Source organism: Akebia trifoliata, chromosome 8, assembly GCF_017979445.1.
Source record: "Akebia trifoliata isolate Shusen 1 chromosome 8, ASM1797944v1, whole genome shotgun sequence".
NCBI classification, from domain to species: Eukaryota; Viridiplantae; Streptophyta; class Magnoliopsida; order Ranunculales; family Lardizabalaceae; genus Akebia; species Akebia trifoliata.
This window is the reverse complement of record NC_141382.1, coordinates 13,710,763-13,723,532: the sequence shown is the minus strand read 5'-3', so window position 1 is coordinate 13,723,532 and position 12,770 is coordinate 13,710,763. Positions and strand designations below refer to the sequence as shown.

Sequence of the window (12,770 nt, the reverse complement as noted above, 5' to 3'; positions counted from 1 at the left end):
TCAACTTGGACTGCATCAATAGAAATGTGTCATGTGGTTTCATTTAACCATATACTAACCCTAGTTAATCTGATCTTAACTTTGTTTGCGATTATTTTTCTCAACTGTTTCTCTCTCCTTACCAATATGTTAAAGAAAGAAGGTGTGAGTATAGTCTTACTAACTTAATAAGATTTCAAATCTTTCTAAGGTCTCACTTTGTGACATCTTCATACATGATCTGATGCCACAGGGATGTGGAAGAAAAAATTCTATAAACTTAAATATTAATTAAGAAAAAAATAATAAAAAAGAAGAAGTTACTTTTCACCGTTAAATTTTAATTTTAAACTTAAGAGTTCGGTCAGAATTCAATAGCCATCTATTTCAAAAACTTGGATCAAAACCAAAAAAAAATATATTTTGAATTTTTATTGTTTTATCTTAGTTTTTCCATGAAATCTTAAGGACGGTTGTGTAGGATATCTAATTTGATGATTCTTTGTGCTCAAAGACTCTTAATAAGATTTGAATTCTTACAAATTTAGTAGGGAAAATGTTCCTAAATTAAAATTTCTATATTTGAGAAACAGACTATACCTGAAATGAATTTTTTTTAGAAACAATTTCCTTACTCAATGAATAAGATTTTAATTCTTACTAATGGTCATTTTGCTCAAATACATTATTTTCGATTGATGCTAAAAGAAATCAATTTTTTAAATTTATTTTAAGATTTTTATTAAACCCTTAATAAATTAATAATTTATAGCTTCTTACATGTTTAAGACTTTAATAATTAAAAGGTTTCTATAACTAATATCATATGAAAAAAGAATGATTACAAATCAACACACCATCCCATACTAAAAAAGGGTTGGTTGAATTGTTATTAAGGAATTGGCTTTTAATGCTATCGACCGATGTTGCATAATAATCGTCGAGTCCAATTTTTATAAAAAATCGATGGTTCCCAATTGCATTCTAGTTCCTAATAAATCAGATCGATAATTCTAAAAAAATCTGATCGGACTCGACCAAATCAAATCATCGATTTGATCCGATTTTTAAAACATTGATTTGAACCAATCTTTTTAATATTTGAATAATGTGTTTTAATAATTAATTAGGATGTGATAACTACTTTAAAAAGTTATGGTGTAATAAGTAAAAGTTGGGTTGCCAACAATAATTCTCTTTGAAAGGCATGAAAGGTGGTGAGAATGGACTCGTAAAACTCGTCCAAGTCAATCACGATTTTGTATATTTTAATTAAAATAAATTTTTTTTTATATTTAAATATTTATCATCTAAAAAAATCATGATTTTATGACTAAACATTTTTTAATCTACTTTATTTTATAAAAAAAATTATAATTAATGCATATATAAATAAATAATGTGAATTGGAGTTAAATAATTTAGATAGTCCAAAATGAGTTTACTTGTCTGAGACAATTTGATCTCGTCCATGCACGAGTTAAATGATTTATAACATCATGGTTTTTAAATTTGGTATTTTGTCTCGTCTTGTTCAACTTCGATATCGAGTCGTCTCGAATGAGTTTTTTGATATACTTAAGATATCTTGTGAGATAAATTAATAAATTAAATTATGACTCGTAAATCTTGATTAAAAAATGATTTTGTGAGTTGATCTCATTCAATTCTAATATCGAGTTAACTCAAACAATACATCTTGATCTTGGATGAATTTAAAAACCATGATAACGTACGAAATTAGCTAACTTACTCAATCTCGTCTAAGAAGTATGAACCATACAAGATAGCAAACCAAGTTTTGAAACCATGTTACTCTCGGGACAGGAAAAAACTTTGAAGTAGGCAAGTCCGCTTCAAAATTTCGGTATAACCCTTTCCTTTGAATTACACGTGTCATATTTAAAAGTTATTTCAAATATTAATGAAAAAATAAGAGAGAAAAATTTTAAAAAACCACGTGTCATGCGTGTAGAGGCTTTTACCGAAACTTGAAAGTCGGACTGCTCTGACAAGTCATATAAGATGTTAGACCGTTTAATACGAAAAATATTGTAATAAAGTAATAAATATGACAATAAACATCTGAATTCCAGTCTTCCAATGCGGCAAAATGCGCGGGAAGACCATTATAGCCAGCTGTGAAAATTTTATTTAATAAATTAGGGACTTTCAAATAATTTTTAAAAATACAGTAAAATACGTACATTAATAAAGCCTTTTCAAGTGCACAGTCTTCGAGAGAAAAAGATGTGAGAGAATATTCACAGGTTCGAATAAAATTTTACTAACAGGGAAAACTAAAGGCAGCTTTGAACTTTGACCGGTCAAAAAGTAAGCTTTTATATTTAATAATGAACTTTTCTAACCTCAAACCGCGTTTGATGTACAGTAATGGACAAATTCTGCCCAAATGGGTGGATGAACATTGATTTTCCTAGGGATAGTTAATTGTCGTCTCAACCCTCGTTTGAGGATTGTGTTGTCCATCCTTTAATTATCTATTTGATATAAAAAACACAAATATGATAAGGCTTTCCTTTGCTTTGACTGTCATCAACAACATATCTCCGAATCTCTAAAAGAAAGCAAATCAAAGCTGAGATCTCTCTCTCGATCTAAGGGAGGTGAGTATCAGGAACGCTCTAGTGGTTCGTCTTTCGATCATGTTTCTGTTAGAGCCGTTGAATTTCTGAAGGATCATGAGGAGTTGATGTCCGAAAAATCCTGATCAGATCGGTATAATTTTCATTAATAATCTTTCTTATTTAAGAACAATTCATTTTCATGTTTATTTCTGTTAGATTTGATTGTGTAATTTCTGAAGGATCACGAGGAGTTGTGTTTTGCTCGATCTGTTTTGTTTCGTTGGTTTTTGGTGCATAAATCTTTGTGTTTATGGTGGTGTCATACGCTTTGTCTTGATTTCTCAGTTTGATAAGCGAGATCGTTGGATTTTTTTTAGCTCTTTTTGTTATTTTTGGATATAATTTGGTTGAGTTTGTCCCTTTATCTACTTATTAAGCTATTTATAGAAATTCTGCGGTTGAGATTTTGGGAAAATGGCTTTTTTTTTATGGTTTCTAAGAATTATGTTGTTCTATTTTAGGGTTTTTTACATTTTGATCCCCCGGCATATCTCTTTTTGCGCGTGTTTTGTTCGAAAGATTTGTTAAACTGGTTCTTTATGTTGGTTTCGTAAGCTTTACGCTCTTTAGTTTGTTTTTTTGTTGGTTTTCCATGTTTCCAGAAGCATTAGCATACCAAATAATAATGTTTGGCCTGTAAGTTTGTTTCAGAAATGATGGATTTTTTATTGAACTTATTATCATGATCTGAGGCAGATAGATCTGCAAATCTGAGTTGGTAAAGGATTGCATTGGATATATGAGGAATTTTGAGTTTGTATTATCAGTTTCTTGTAGATAGGTTCGTGATATTTAACATTAAAACTGGGAATCAAGACTGAAATCTTGGATATTTGGAGCCAAGTTATAGAATAAGTATCACTAGGAGTATATGAAATGAAACTTTAGTAATGACATATAGCTTGCTGATAAAATTGATGGTAAAAAAGAACTGATCTTACTCTAATAATGGAAGACTTGGTTTTGGGCAAAGTGGAATGGAGGACCAAGATTCATGTAGTTGACCCCAAGTATTTGGATAAGGGCTTGTTTTCATATAAGAAATACCTTGAAGCCGGCATTTTCATTACCTTGATTCTATTATCATTAGGATGGAAAGATTAGTGATGATTTTTCACATAGACTTACGAGTTGGATGGTTATGGTGGATAAGTTGCTTAAAACAACGACTACATCATTGGGTTCTTTGAAGTCAATTCACTATAAATGTCGCATGTTATATATTTAATTTTTATTGCACCAAAATCCTTTAAAGTTATCATTTCATTATGATCTTGTCTCTATTTATAATGAGATTAGGTAGGTGAAGTTTCCTATCTAAGACTATAATTTGGTCATTCAATGTTTTTGTCTTAAGAATGCTGGTAGTAGATGGGATTTCACTACATTTGAGATAAGTTATGAATCATGCTTTGATTGGTTCAACTCCCAACTAGTGACTACTGACTAGGTAGTCTTCCGACCAGGTGTTAGGTATCCTCTCGACTAGGATTAGATACTTAGATCTTTAAGTTTTGAGAAGTTGACTTGAATTTTGTTTTTTAGATCTTGCGATCGGATCAGGTCTATCCACTATTGGGTCTTGTTTAGGTATAATTTATTCAAATAGAAATCCATTATAATTCTAGAAACAAATGACGTAGCTTCCCATCTTCAGAAATGAAATGGGGATCACATCCTAGTGGCCCATCTCCGAAATTTGTGTGCAAGATGGGGATTGTACCTTAGCACCCTGTCTTCATAAATTTGTACTCAAGATGGGAATTGTACCTTAGCATCCCATTGTCGGAATCCATACTCGGTGATGGAGAATGTATCTTAGTGTTCCTTTCTCTAAATCCATTGGCGGGATGAGGACCTTGCATTATCACCCCATCTCAGAATTCATCTCAAGATGGGAACCATACCTTAGCATCCCATTGTCGGAATCCATACTTGGGGATGGAGAATGTATCTTATTGTCCCTTTTTCTAAATCCATAGGCGGTATGAGGACCTTGCATTATCACCCCATCTCAGAATTCATACTCAGGATGGGCATGTATCTTAGCGCCACCTGAAATCTGTACTTATGATGGGAATTGTACCTTAGCACCACCTGAAATCTGTACTTATGATGGGAATTGTACCTTAGCACCACATCTTCATATTCGGGATGGAAAACATATCTTATTGCCCCATCTCCAAAATTTGTACCAGGATGGAGATCATACCCTAGCACCCCTCTTTGGAATCCATACTAGGGATGGACAACATATCTTAGCATCCCCATATTTAAAATCAATACTTGAGATGGGATTGTACCTCCACATTCCGTATATAGAATCTAGAAACAAGACAGGGATTTGATCTTAGCGTTCCATTTCAAGAAATGGGATGGTATTGTACCTTGTTACTGACAATAGTTGCCCAAGAAAGTGAATCAATATTGTAGACCGTGATTGTGATCCACTATCGAAAAGGGGTTGTGTGGGGATAATAAATTACACTTAATTTATAACAGACATGCAACACCTAAAGATACAATATAGGCTCGATAATAAAGCAACCCAAATCGCAGTAACAAGATAAGAAGACCCGAGTCAACTTCATAAAGTTCAAACATTTGTCTTTAGTGGGAGACTTCTTGCTTCTATACAGGAATCCAAAGTTCAAAGTTTGATTAAAATATGAGATGACCAGCTGAGTCAGCATTTAACCATTGGAGGCATTGGTGATGAATTGACTCAATTGAGGTGACATCTCACCTACTACAAGCATAGTTTTGACAAGACCCTTGAATGATCACTATATGGTCTTAGACATGACACTTTACCTACCTTATCTCATTACAAATAGGGACAAGCTTATAAAGAAAGGGGTGGCTTTTTAGGGGTAATTCTTGGGCAATAAAATTGTAATATGCGATATTTTTAATGAATTGACTCCAATGATCTTGGGGCATTATCATCTTTTTAGAAAGTGAACCTTATAAAAAGTTAGTGTGCTATCTTCTCTCTGTGATTTAGTGTGTATTTGATTATTGCTTCTCTTTAAATCGTGATTGTTGGGGGTGAATTGTGAAACATTAACGAGGTCCATATTTTTACCTCGATGGACTGCATTAAGATAGGTTATGCTTTATGGAGCTTAGTGTTGGGTAATCAAGAAACATATTTATATAGTTAGTGTAGCAGAGAAGATGGTATTGAGCTGGATGAGTGGAGAGACTCAGAAAAATAAAATTAAAGGATTGAATCTTTAGTGAAATTGTAGGAGTAGCCCCAATTGATGATAAACTAAGTAAAAGTCGATTGAGATGGTTTGGTCACTTCTAATGATGACCAATATAATAAGGCCCAGTTAGAGGGAATGTGCATGTTGAAGGTTCTAATATAATTAAAGCAAAGACTAAAAAGGGCATTTTTTTGAGGTAATGGGAGCGGATATGAACACTTGAACTAACAAAAGACTTGGTTTTAGACAGAATTGAAATGGGGAAGAGGTTGTTCAGCTGATCCAAATTTTTGGGATAAGGATTTGATGGTGGTTGAGAAAGAAAAAAATGCTTTGTGATGCATTTAAGAACGTTGATCTTGTAATAATTTTCTCTGGTTCTTTGACATTAATCCAGTTACTATGATGTATACATTGAAGTATTTACTTAGAAACAGGATCACTATTTCTCAATTATATTTTTTCAAAGTTTGTACAAATGGATGGTTGGGGATCAACTACTGCCTTTTATTTAAATATGTTGGAGTAAGTTTTAGAATTGTAAGATGTATATTATTATGATTGGGATTGCAATGAATCCTGCATTTAGGTCGTATTGAGTCTAATGTTTTGGATTTTTAATGATTAAACTTTTGGGAGCTTCGTTCATGGAACTTATATATTGCTTCATAGATACTCTTCATTTGACTTATAATTATTTGAGTAGTTGTAGATGCACAGGGCCTTGATCCCATAATTCTGTTGGTTGACATATTGCAAAGCAACTTTGAGATGGTGGATGCTAGTCCAGCATACCTACCAAAAAAAGATGCACAAATTATGAATCTTTTCAGATACTGCTGACAACTTCAGGACACCAATGTGGGTCCTTTTATTGAAATAAAGGTGCAACTTGGGAAGGACTTGTCCTTTCCCCCCTCCCTTCTACACTGATCTTATGTCACCTTAGTCCACAGTCACTCTGTAGGGTGGGAACTGTTGAGAAAAAGAGGAACAATCGAATCAAAAAACGAATCGAAACAAAACACAAATCACGGACAGAAACACAGAATTTTACGTGGTTCCGGATCACACTGATTCCACTATGAAGAGAAAACTCACAGTTATAGATTACACCCTTTCACCAAAAACGAGAAATATAAATACCCCAGGAAACCTTACTATAATAGTGAAATTATGAAAACATGGCTTGATTTACAGTACCTCCTTGTCGATCAGCATGAAAACGTGGCTTGATTTACAGTACCTCCTTGTTGACCAATACTATCAGGCTCCACAAACTACAACAGGACCAGGAAAAATAAAATTCCAGTCAATCACGAACTATTTTGGAGGTCCATTCTAATCTGGCTTAAGTGGGTAATGATGAAGCTTGGTGGACTACAATTACAAACTTCTGTAACCCCATCTAGATAAATTCTTTGACGTTTCCATGGATTGCTGCACCTTTATACTAGTTGGACTTCCATGTTTTAGTCCATCAGATGATTTCTTGAGCAGTTTATTGTAGTTTCACCTTTACTTTGTTGAATTGCTTCGTTTCCGTGCCATGGTCTTCTCACATTGCAGTAAAAATGTGACATAAACAGCCTTTTTATTGTTTCATCTGCATGGAGGTCATTATTTTCATTCTGTTTCCTGCAGGTAAGGTTAAACAAACAAGGTGCTGGATCAAGCACAAATTTCTATTTTTGGAAAATGGCTTCATTGAGCATGGGGCCTGCTCCTGGACTGAGAGAACCTAGTGTCAATAATTTCGGTGTTGATAGGTTACCTGAGGAAATGAATGACATGAAAATAAGGGATGACAAGGTAGATTCCATTGTTTAATTCTTTATTCTATTTGTACTTTTGTTTGGCTTCCTTACTTTAAAATAAAATTTTCATTTTGTTTTCTGATCAAAAGAGTTGTTTATTTCTTACGATTTATTCCATGGATATTATTTACTACCAGCTTCATATAATCTATCTTTATGCTTTGCAGGAAATGGAAGCAACTGTGGTTGATGGGAATGGAACAGAGACAGGTCATATAATTGTTACAACTATTGGTGGTCGAAATGGCCAGCCAAAGCAGGTAAAGCTAGGAAATGCTTTTCCTATATGATTTTTTTTATGATCATATAATTCATGATGGTTTATGTTTTCATGCAAATCATGTTGAGTGTATTGAGTTGCAACCAAGTAGTTTTAGTATATTTGTTCATGGTGATCCAGAATATTTCTTTTTCTTTTTTCATACATTAGTATCCGAATGTAGTTTCTTACAGTAAAAGTTACAAATTTGAATGTAGACAATAAGCTACATGGCTGAGCGTGCTGTCGGGCAAGGATCATTTGGAATTGTGTTCCAGGTAAGTTCATCCTTTGTATAATCAGTAATTTATTTGTATGCTCATAGTGCATTTAAATTGGACCATGTCCGATTCTATACTTTAATTGATTAAAGGTTGGGATAATGCATTTAATTTGTTTTCCCTGTTTGTTTGATGTTATCCAGGCCAAATGCTTAGAGACAGGTGAAACTGTTGCAATAAAAAAGGTTCTTCAAGACAAGAGATACAAGAACCGAGAGCTGCAAACGATGCGTCTTCTAGACCACCCGAATGTTGTGTCCCTGAAACACTGCTTCTTTTCAACAACTGAAAAAGATGAGCTTTATCTTAATTTGGTACTTGAGTATGTACCTGAGACTGCTCACCGTGTGATCAAACATTACAACAAGATGAACCAACGGATGCCGCTAATCTATGTTAAGCTTTATACTTATCAAGTAATGCTCTAGGAGCTCACTAAATTTTCTCGACTATTTACATCTTTCTACTGAAAACATTTCATTGCGTGATTCTAATATTGCGCTGATAATTGGTAGATATGTAGAGCGTTGGCTTACATTCATGGTAGTGTTGGAGTGTGCCATAGAGACATCAAACCCCAAAACCTTCTGGTATGTTATTGTGCTGTTAGTAAATAATCTATGTGCATCTCTTTTGCTGCAATATCTATGTTCTGGTTTTGTTAGGACTACAGCAAGCTGAAAAGTACTATTTTATTTGAAATTTTAAATTGATTTGCTGACTCCAGTTTCAAGAATAAGACCACATTTTTCTTCTAGAGGCCACCAAACTTCAACTGAATTATTTGAAGTTAGAAAATCTCCCTATTTGCACTATAAGTGGAAATAGAAAGAACCAGTTCCTCTATGTTGTTTAACTGTGGTACTTCACATAGGAGCAAGCCTGTAGCTTAGCAGGACTGAGTTTATGTCACCACAACTGCTAGTTTGTTATTTTCTTTCTTGCTTACCAACACCAAAAAAAAAAAGAAAAAAGATGAAAGATTGAAAAAATAAAACTAGTTTTGGGAATTTATAGGGGGTATTTATTGGGTGGGTAGTTAGGATCACATTACTTAGTTATTTAATAAACTATGGATGTTGTTAAAGGCTAGTTTTGATCTCTTGTGGATTAAACTGAAGTCAATTGTGAGCAGTTTCAATTGTGCAATCTCACACGCACATACACATGCACATGTTAATGTAAGTGTAACTTTGACTTAGGCGTTCTAATGACATTATGTTAGGAGATTAATGTCATTTCTTTTTCCCTGACTACATTAAAATGCAATAAATTCGGTTCTTGGTACATGTACAAATGTTATAATGCAGTGATTTATTTTTTGTAACAGGTCAACCCACACACCCATCAGCTGAAACTATGTGACTTTGGAAGTGCCAAAGTCTTGGTATTATTTTGCACCACTATTTCATTGTCTTCTTGCTGTTATGTTAGTTGATTCTGATGATTTATTTGTTTTGTAATTTACAGGTAAAAGGGGAGCCAAACATATCTTACATCTGCTCTAGGTATTATAGGGCACCTGAGCTTATATTTGGAGCTACTGAGTACACTACAGCCATTGACATTTGGTCAGCTGGATGTGTTCTGGCTGAGTTACTCCTTGGACAGGTAGTTATCTTTTCTGTACAATCTCAGGTCTTTGTTTTGCATGTTTGGAAATCTTACCGCAATGATATGCTAAAAGGGTCTTTTCTTTATCTTCCAGCCTCTCTTTCCTGGCGAGACTGGAGTTGACCAGCTTGTTGAAATTATCAAGGTGATTATTATTTTTCTCCAAGAAATAATATTACATCTTATGGTTTACATTTAACATGACATTGCATCTTTTTTTAGTTGACTTCCTGGATAAGGCTTGGTGTAAATATCAATTCTTCTTCCATGTGCCGATTATGGGGCACACTTGCGCTGCAGTTGTGAAACACCATTTGGTGGATTCCTACCTAGAAGATATCCTGGGCCTGAAATTAACCGATCAAATGTTTCCAACCATAAAAACGTCCATGCTATCACATTCCTTGGTTACTACTTGACCTTTGGATGTAGAGGGCATATTTCTCTTGCCCCCAATCCTTCTGCATCATCCTCTCTTTGGCACCATGGAAACTGAATGGCCATAAACTTGGTTTTGGCAGAAGTTGGAGCCACTTTATCATTATGCATCACCTTATGCAAATAATCATCCTTTTAATTTGTTCATTTTTTATTTGATTCATATGCAGGTTTTGGGTACCCCAACGAGGGAGGAAATCAAGTGCATGAATCCCAACTACTCAGAGTTTAAATTCCCACAAATTAAAGCTCACCCATGGCACAAGGTAATTGGAATTCTATCACATGTTTTTCCTTTACATTTTGAATTGCCAAAGTAATATTATAACATATTTTTCGTTTATTAGATATTCCACAAGCGCATGCCACCAGAGGCCGTAGATCTTGTTTCAAGACTTCTGCAGTACTCCCCTAATCTACGATGCACAGCTGTAAGTACACGCTCCATCCATGTTCCCTTGATCTGTTCAATTAAGAATGGTGCACAATACCCTTGCAAAGATATCCAGGGTAAATAAAGCAGTTTTTAATTTAGCTTAATGGAGATATTTTATCTATATAGAACTTCTTTTACTCTTGCAAAAACCAAAAATGGTGTGGATTTTCTATATAATCTGTAACCTAGCATGGGTAGGCGAGTGGGGCCTGCATCCCATGGGCCATGAGAAAATTTTATTCAATTCAATTATTGTAACCATTTCATTGTATATTGTATTCTTTTGGATGGCTAGAATTAAAGAACTATTTCGAGTTTTACATGGTATAGATCTTCTATAGAAGTATTAACACATAGAGGAGAGTGGGGCTTGCATCCCATGGGTCCATGCTAAAGATTTATTCAATCAAATGATTCATCTATTGTTTTCTATTGGATGGGCTTGAATTGAAAGTAATCTACAGATTAGATGGTTACCGTCACCCCATATGTTTGAGCTTCATGTGGTAGATGTCCATCATATTCTATTTCTATGTATCCTTTCTTAGGATTCTTTATCACCCAAGGTTTATCATCTTGTCTCAAGGCAATGTTTTGGTCTGAAGAATAACATAGACACTCAAGACCAAACATTCCGAGACTTTGCTGAGACACTGAATGTTTCATTTGACTTGCCAGAACGTTCCAGAAAGGAATGACACTTAGAACCAAACAAGATATCCTTTCATGATTCAATTTCACATTTCCATTCTACTTCTTTCACAAAGTTCATACTAACGGACAATTAAATTCACTTATTATGTGCAGTTGGAGGCCTTGATCCATCCATTCTTTGATGAGCTACGTGACCCAAATACCCGCCTGCCTAATGGACGTTTCCTCCCTCCACTCTTCAACTTCAAGCCTCATGGTATGAACCATCTGATACAATACCTGTGTTTTGTTCTTCTCATGTTCTACCATAGTGCAACACCCTAACTGATTGTTTATTATATCATTACATTGATGATCAGAATTGAAGGGGGTCCCAGTTGATATTTTGGTGAAGTTGGTACCAGATCATGCAAGAAAGCAATGTCCCTTCCTCGGGTTGTGATTTGGTATTTATAAGCTCACAATTTTATGCAGAATTCAGTGTCGTTATAAAAGAGAGAAGTTAGTACTGTGTCCCTGTGATCACATGGAAGCTTGTATTTTGTAAACTCAGATTGAGAAGGTAAGCTTAACTGTTGTGCGAAAACCTCAATGGGTGTCTTTCACCCTTGTTTCTAAACAAAAGATTTGTAACATTATAGAACACCAGTTTTTCTTTTTACCTTAAAAGTGATTTATTTGTTCTTAGGGATTTCGCTTTTAAATTAGAGATTTGACATGTAAGTTGTGTACAATGTTGTTGCTGATGACACATTGGATATCTGCTCAGATCAATGATGTGCGTAGTTGGTACCCTCTCTTGTGGATCCTAAATGGTATGTAAAGGGTGTAAATGTACTTCGTGGATATGCAGCCCTAAGGGGTCCGTTGTTTCAAGAGATTGTTAATGTTGAAATTTGATCCGATTGGATAATTATGTTCAAGCTGTCTATTAGCTGTTTGAGTTTTGGTTAATTTAGGCTCACCATAAAATAAAAAAAAATAAAAAATAATGAAAAATAAGGATATCAGCATCATTAAAATGGTCTTATTCTATACTTGGGTCATCTTTGTAACAAGAAAGTGAACATTTTCTTTTCTTCTACAAGCCTTAACGGTATGTATAAGACTTCAAGGTAGTCAGTCCTGGATCTCTCCAATGACAATTTTAGCGAGGAAATAAATTTAACATTGGAGTTGCATGAGCGTATGCAGAGATACAAAAATTCGTACTATTGTAAGGTTAGAATTGTTTTTATAATTTATTTAAGTGATTGTTAGAAATTTAAAATAGAAAACCTAACTTAATAATGTAATGAAAGCATGGGCTGGGTTTGATTGAGTTGGAGTCCTGATGCTGAGTGGTGGTGACGCATCTAGTACTACCACTTATTTATCTATCTATCTATATATATATGGGAAATGTTCAGCAACAAACATTTTTCAAAAC

At 34.3% G+C, this 12,770-nt stretch overlaps 1 protein-coding gene across 1 annotated transcript; it reads left to right on the top strand.

Moving 5' to 3' along the window:
- The first annotated feature begins 2,510 nt into the window (after nucleotides 1-2,510).
- On the top strand, nucleotides 2,511-12,264 carry LOC147396206 (shaggy-related protein kinase alpha). The gene is made up of 13 exons (XM_086452138.1): nucleotides 2,511-2,718; nucleotides 7,487-7,654; nucleotides 7,827-7,919; nucleotides 8,137-8,196; nucleotides 8,343-8,615; nucleotides 8,715-8,789; nucleotides 9,530-9,586; nucleotides 9,670-9,810; nucleotides 9,908-9,958; nucleotides 10,422-10,517; nucleotides 10,599-10,682; nucleotides 11,495-11,597; nucleotides 11,701-12,264. The coding sequence occupies exons 2-13, from the start codon at nucleotides 7,541-7,543 to the stop codon at nucleotides 11,781-11,783; spliced, it is 1,230 nt and encodes a 409-aa protein (XP_086308264.1). The 5' UTR covers nucleotides 2,511-2,718; nucleotides 7,487-7,540; the 3' UTR covers nucleotides 11,784-12,264.
- Nucleotides 12,265-12,770: the final 506 nt, after the last annotated feature.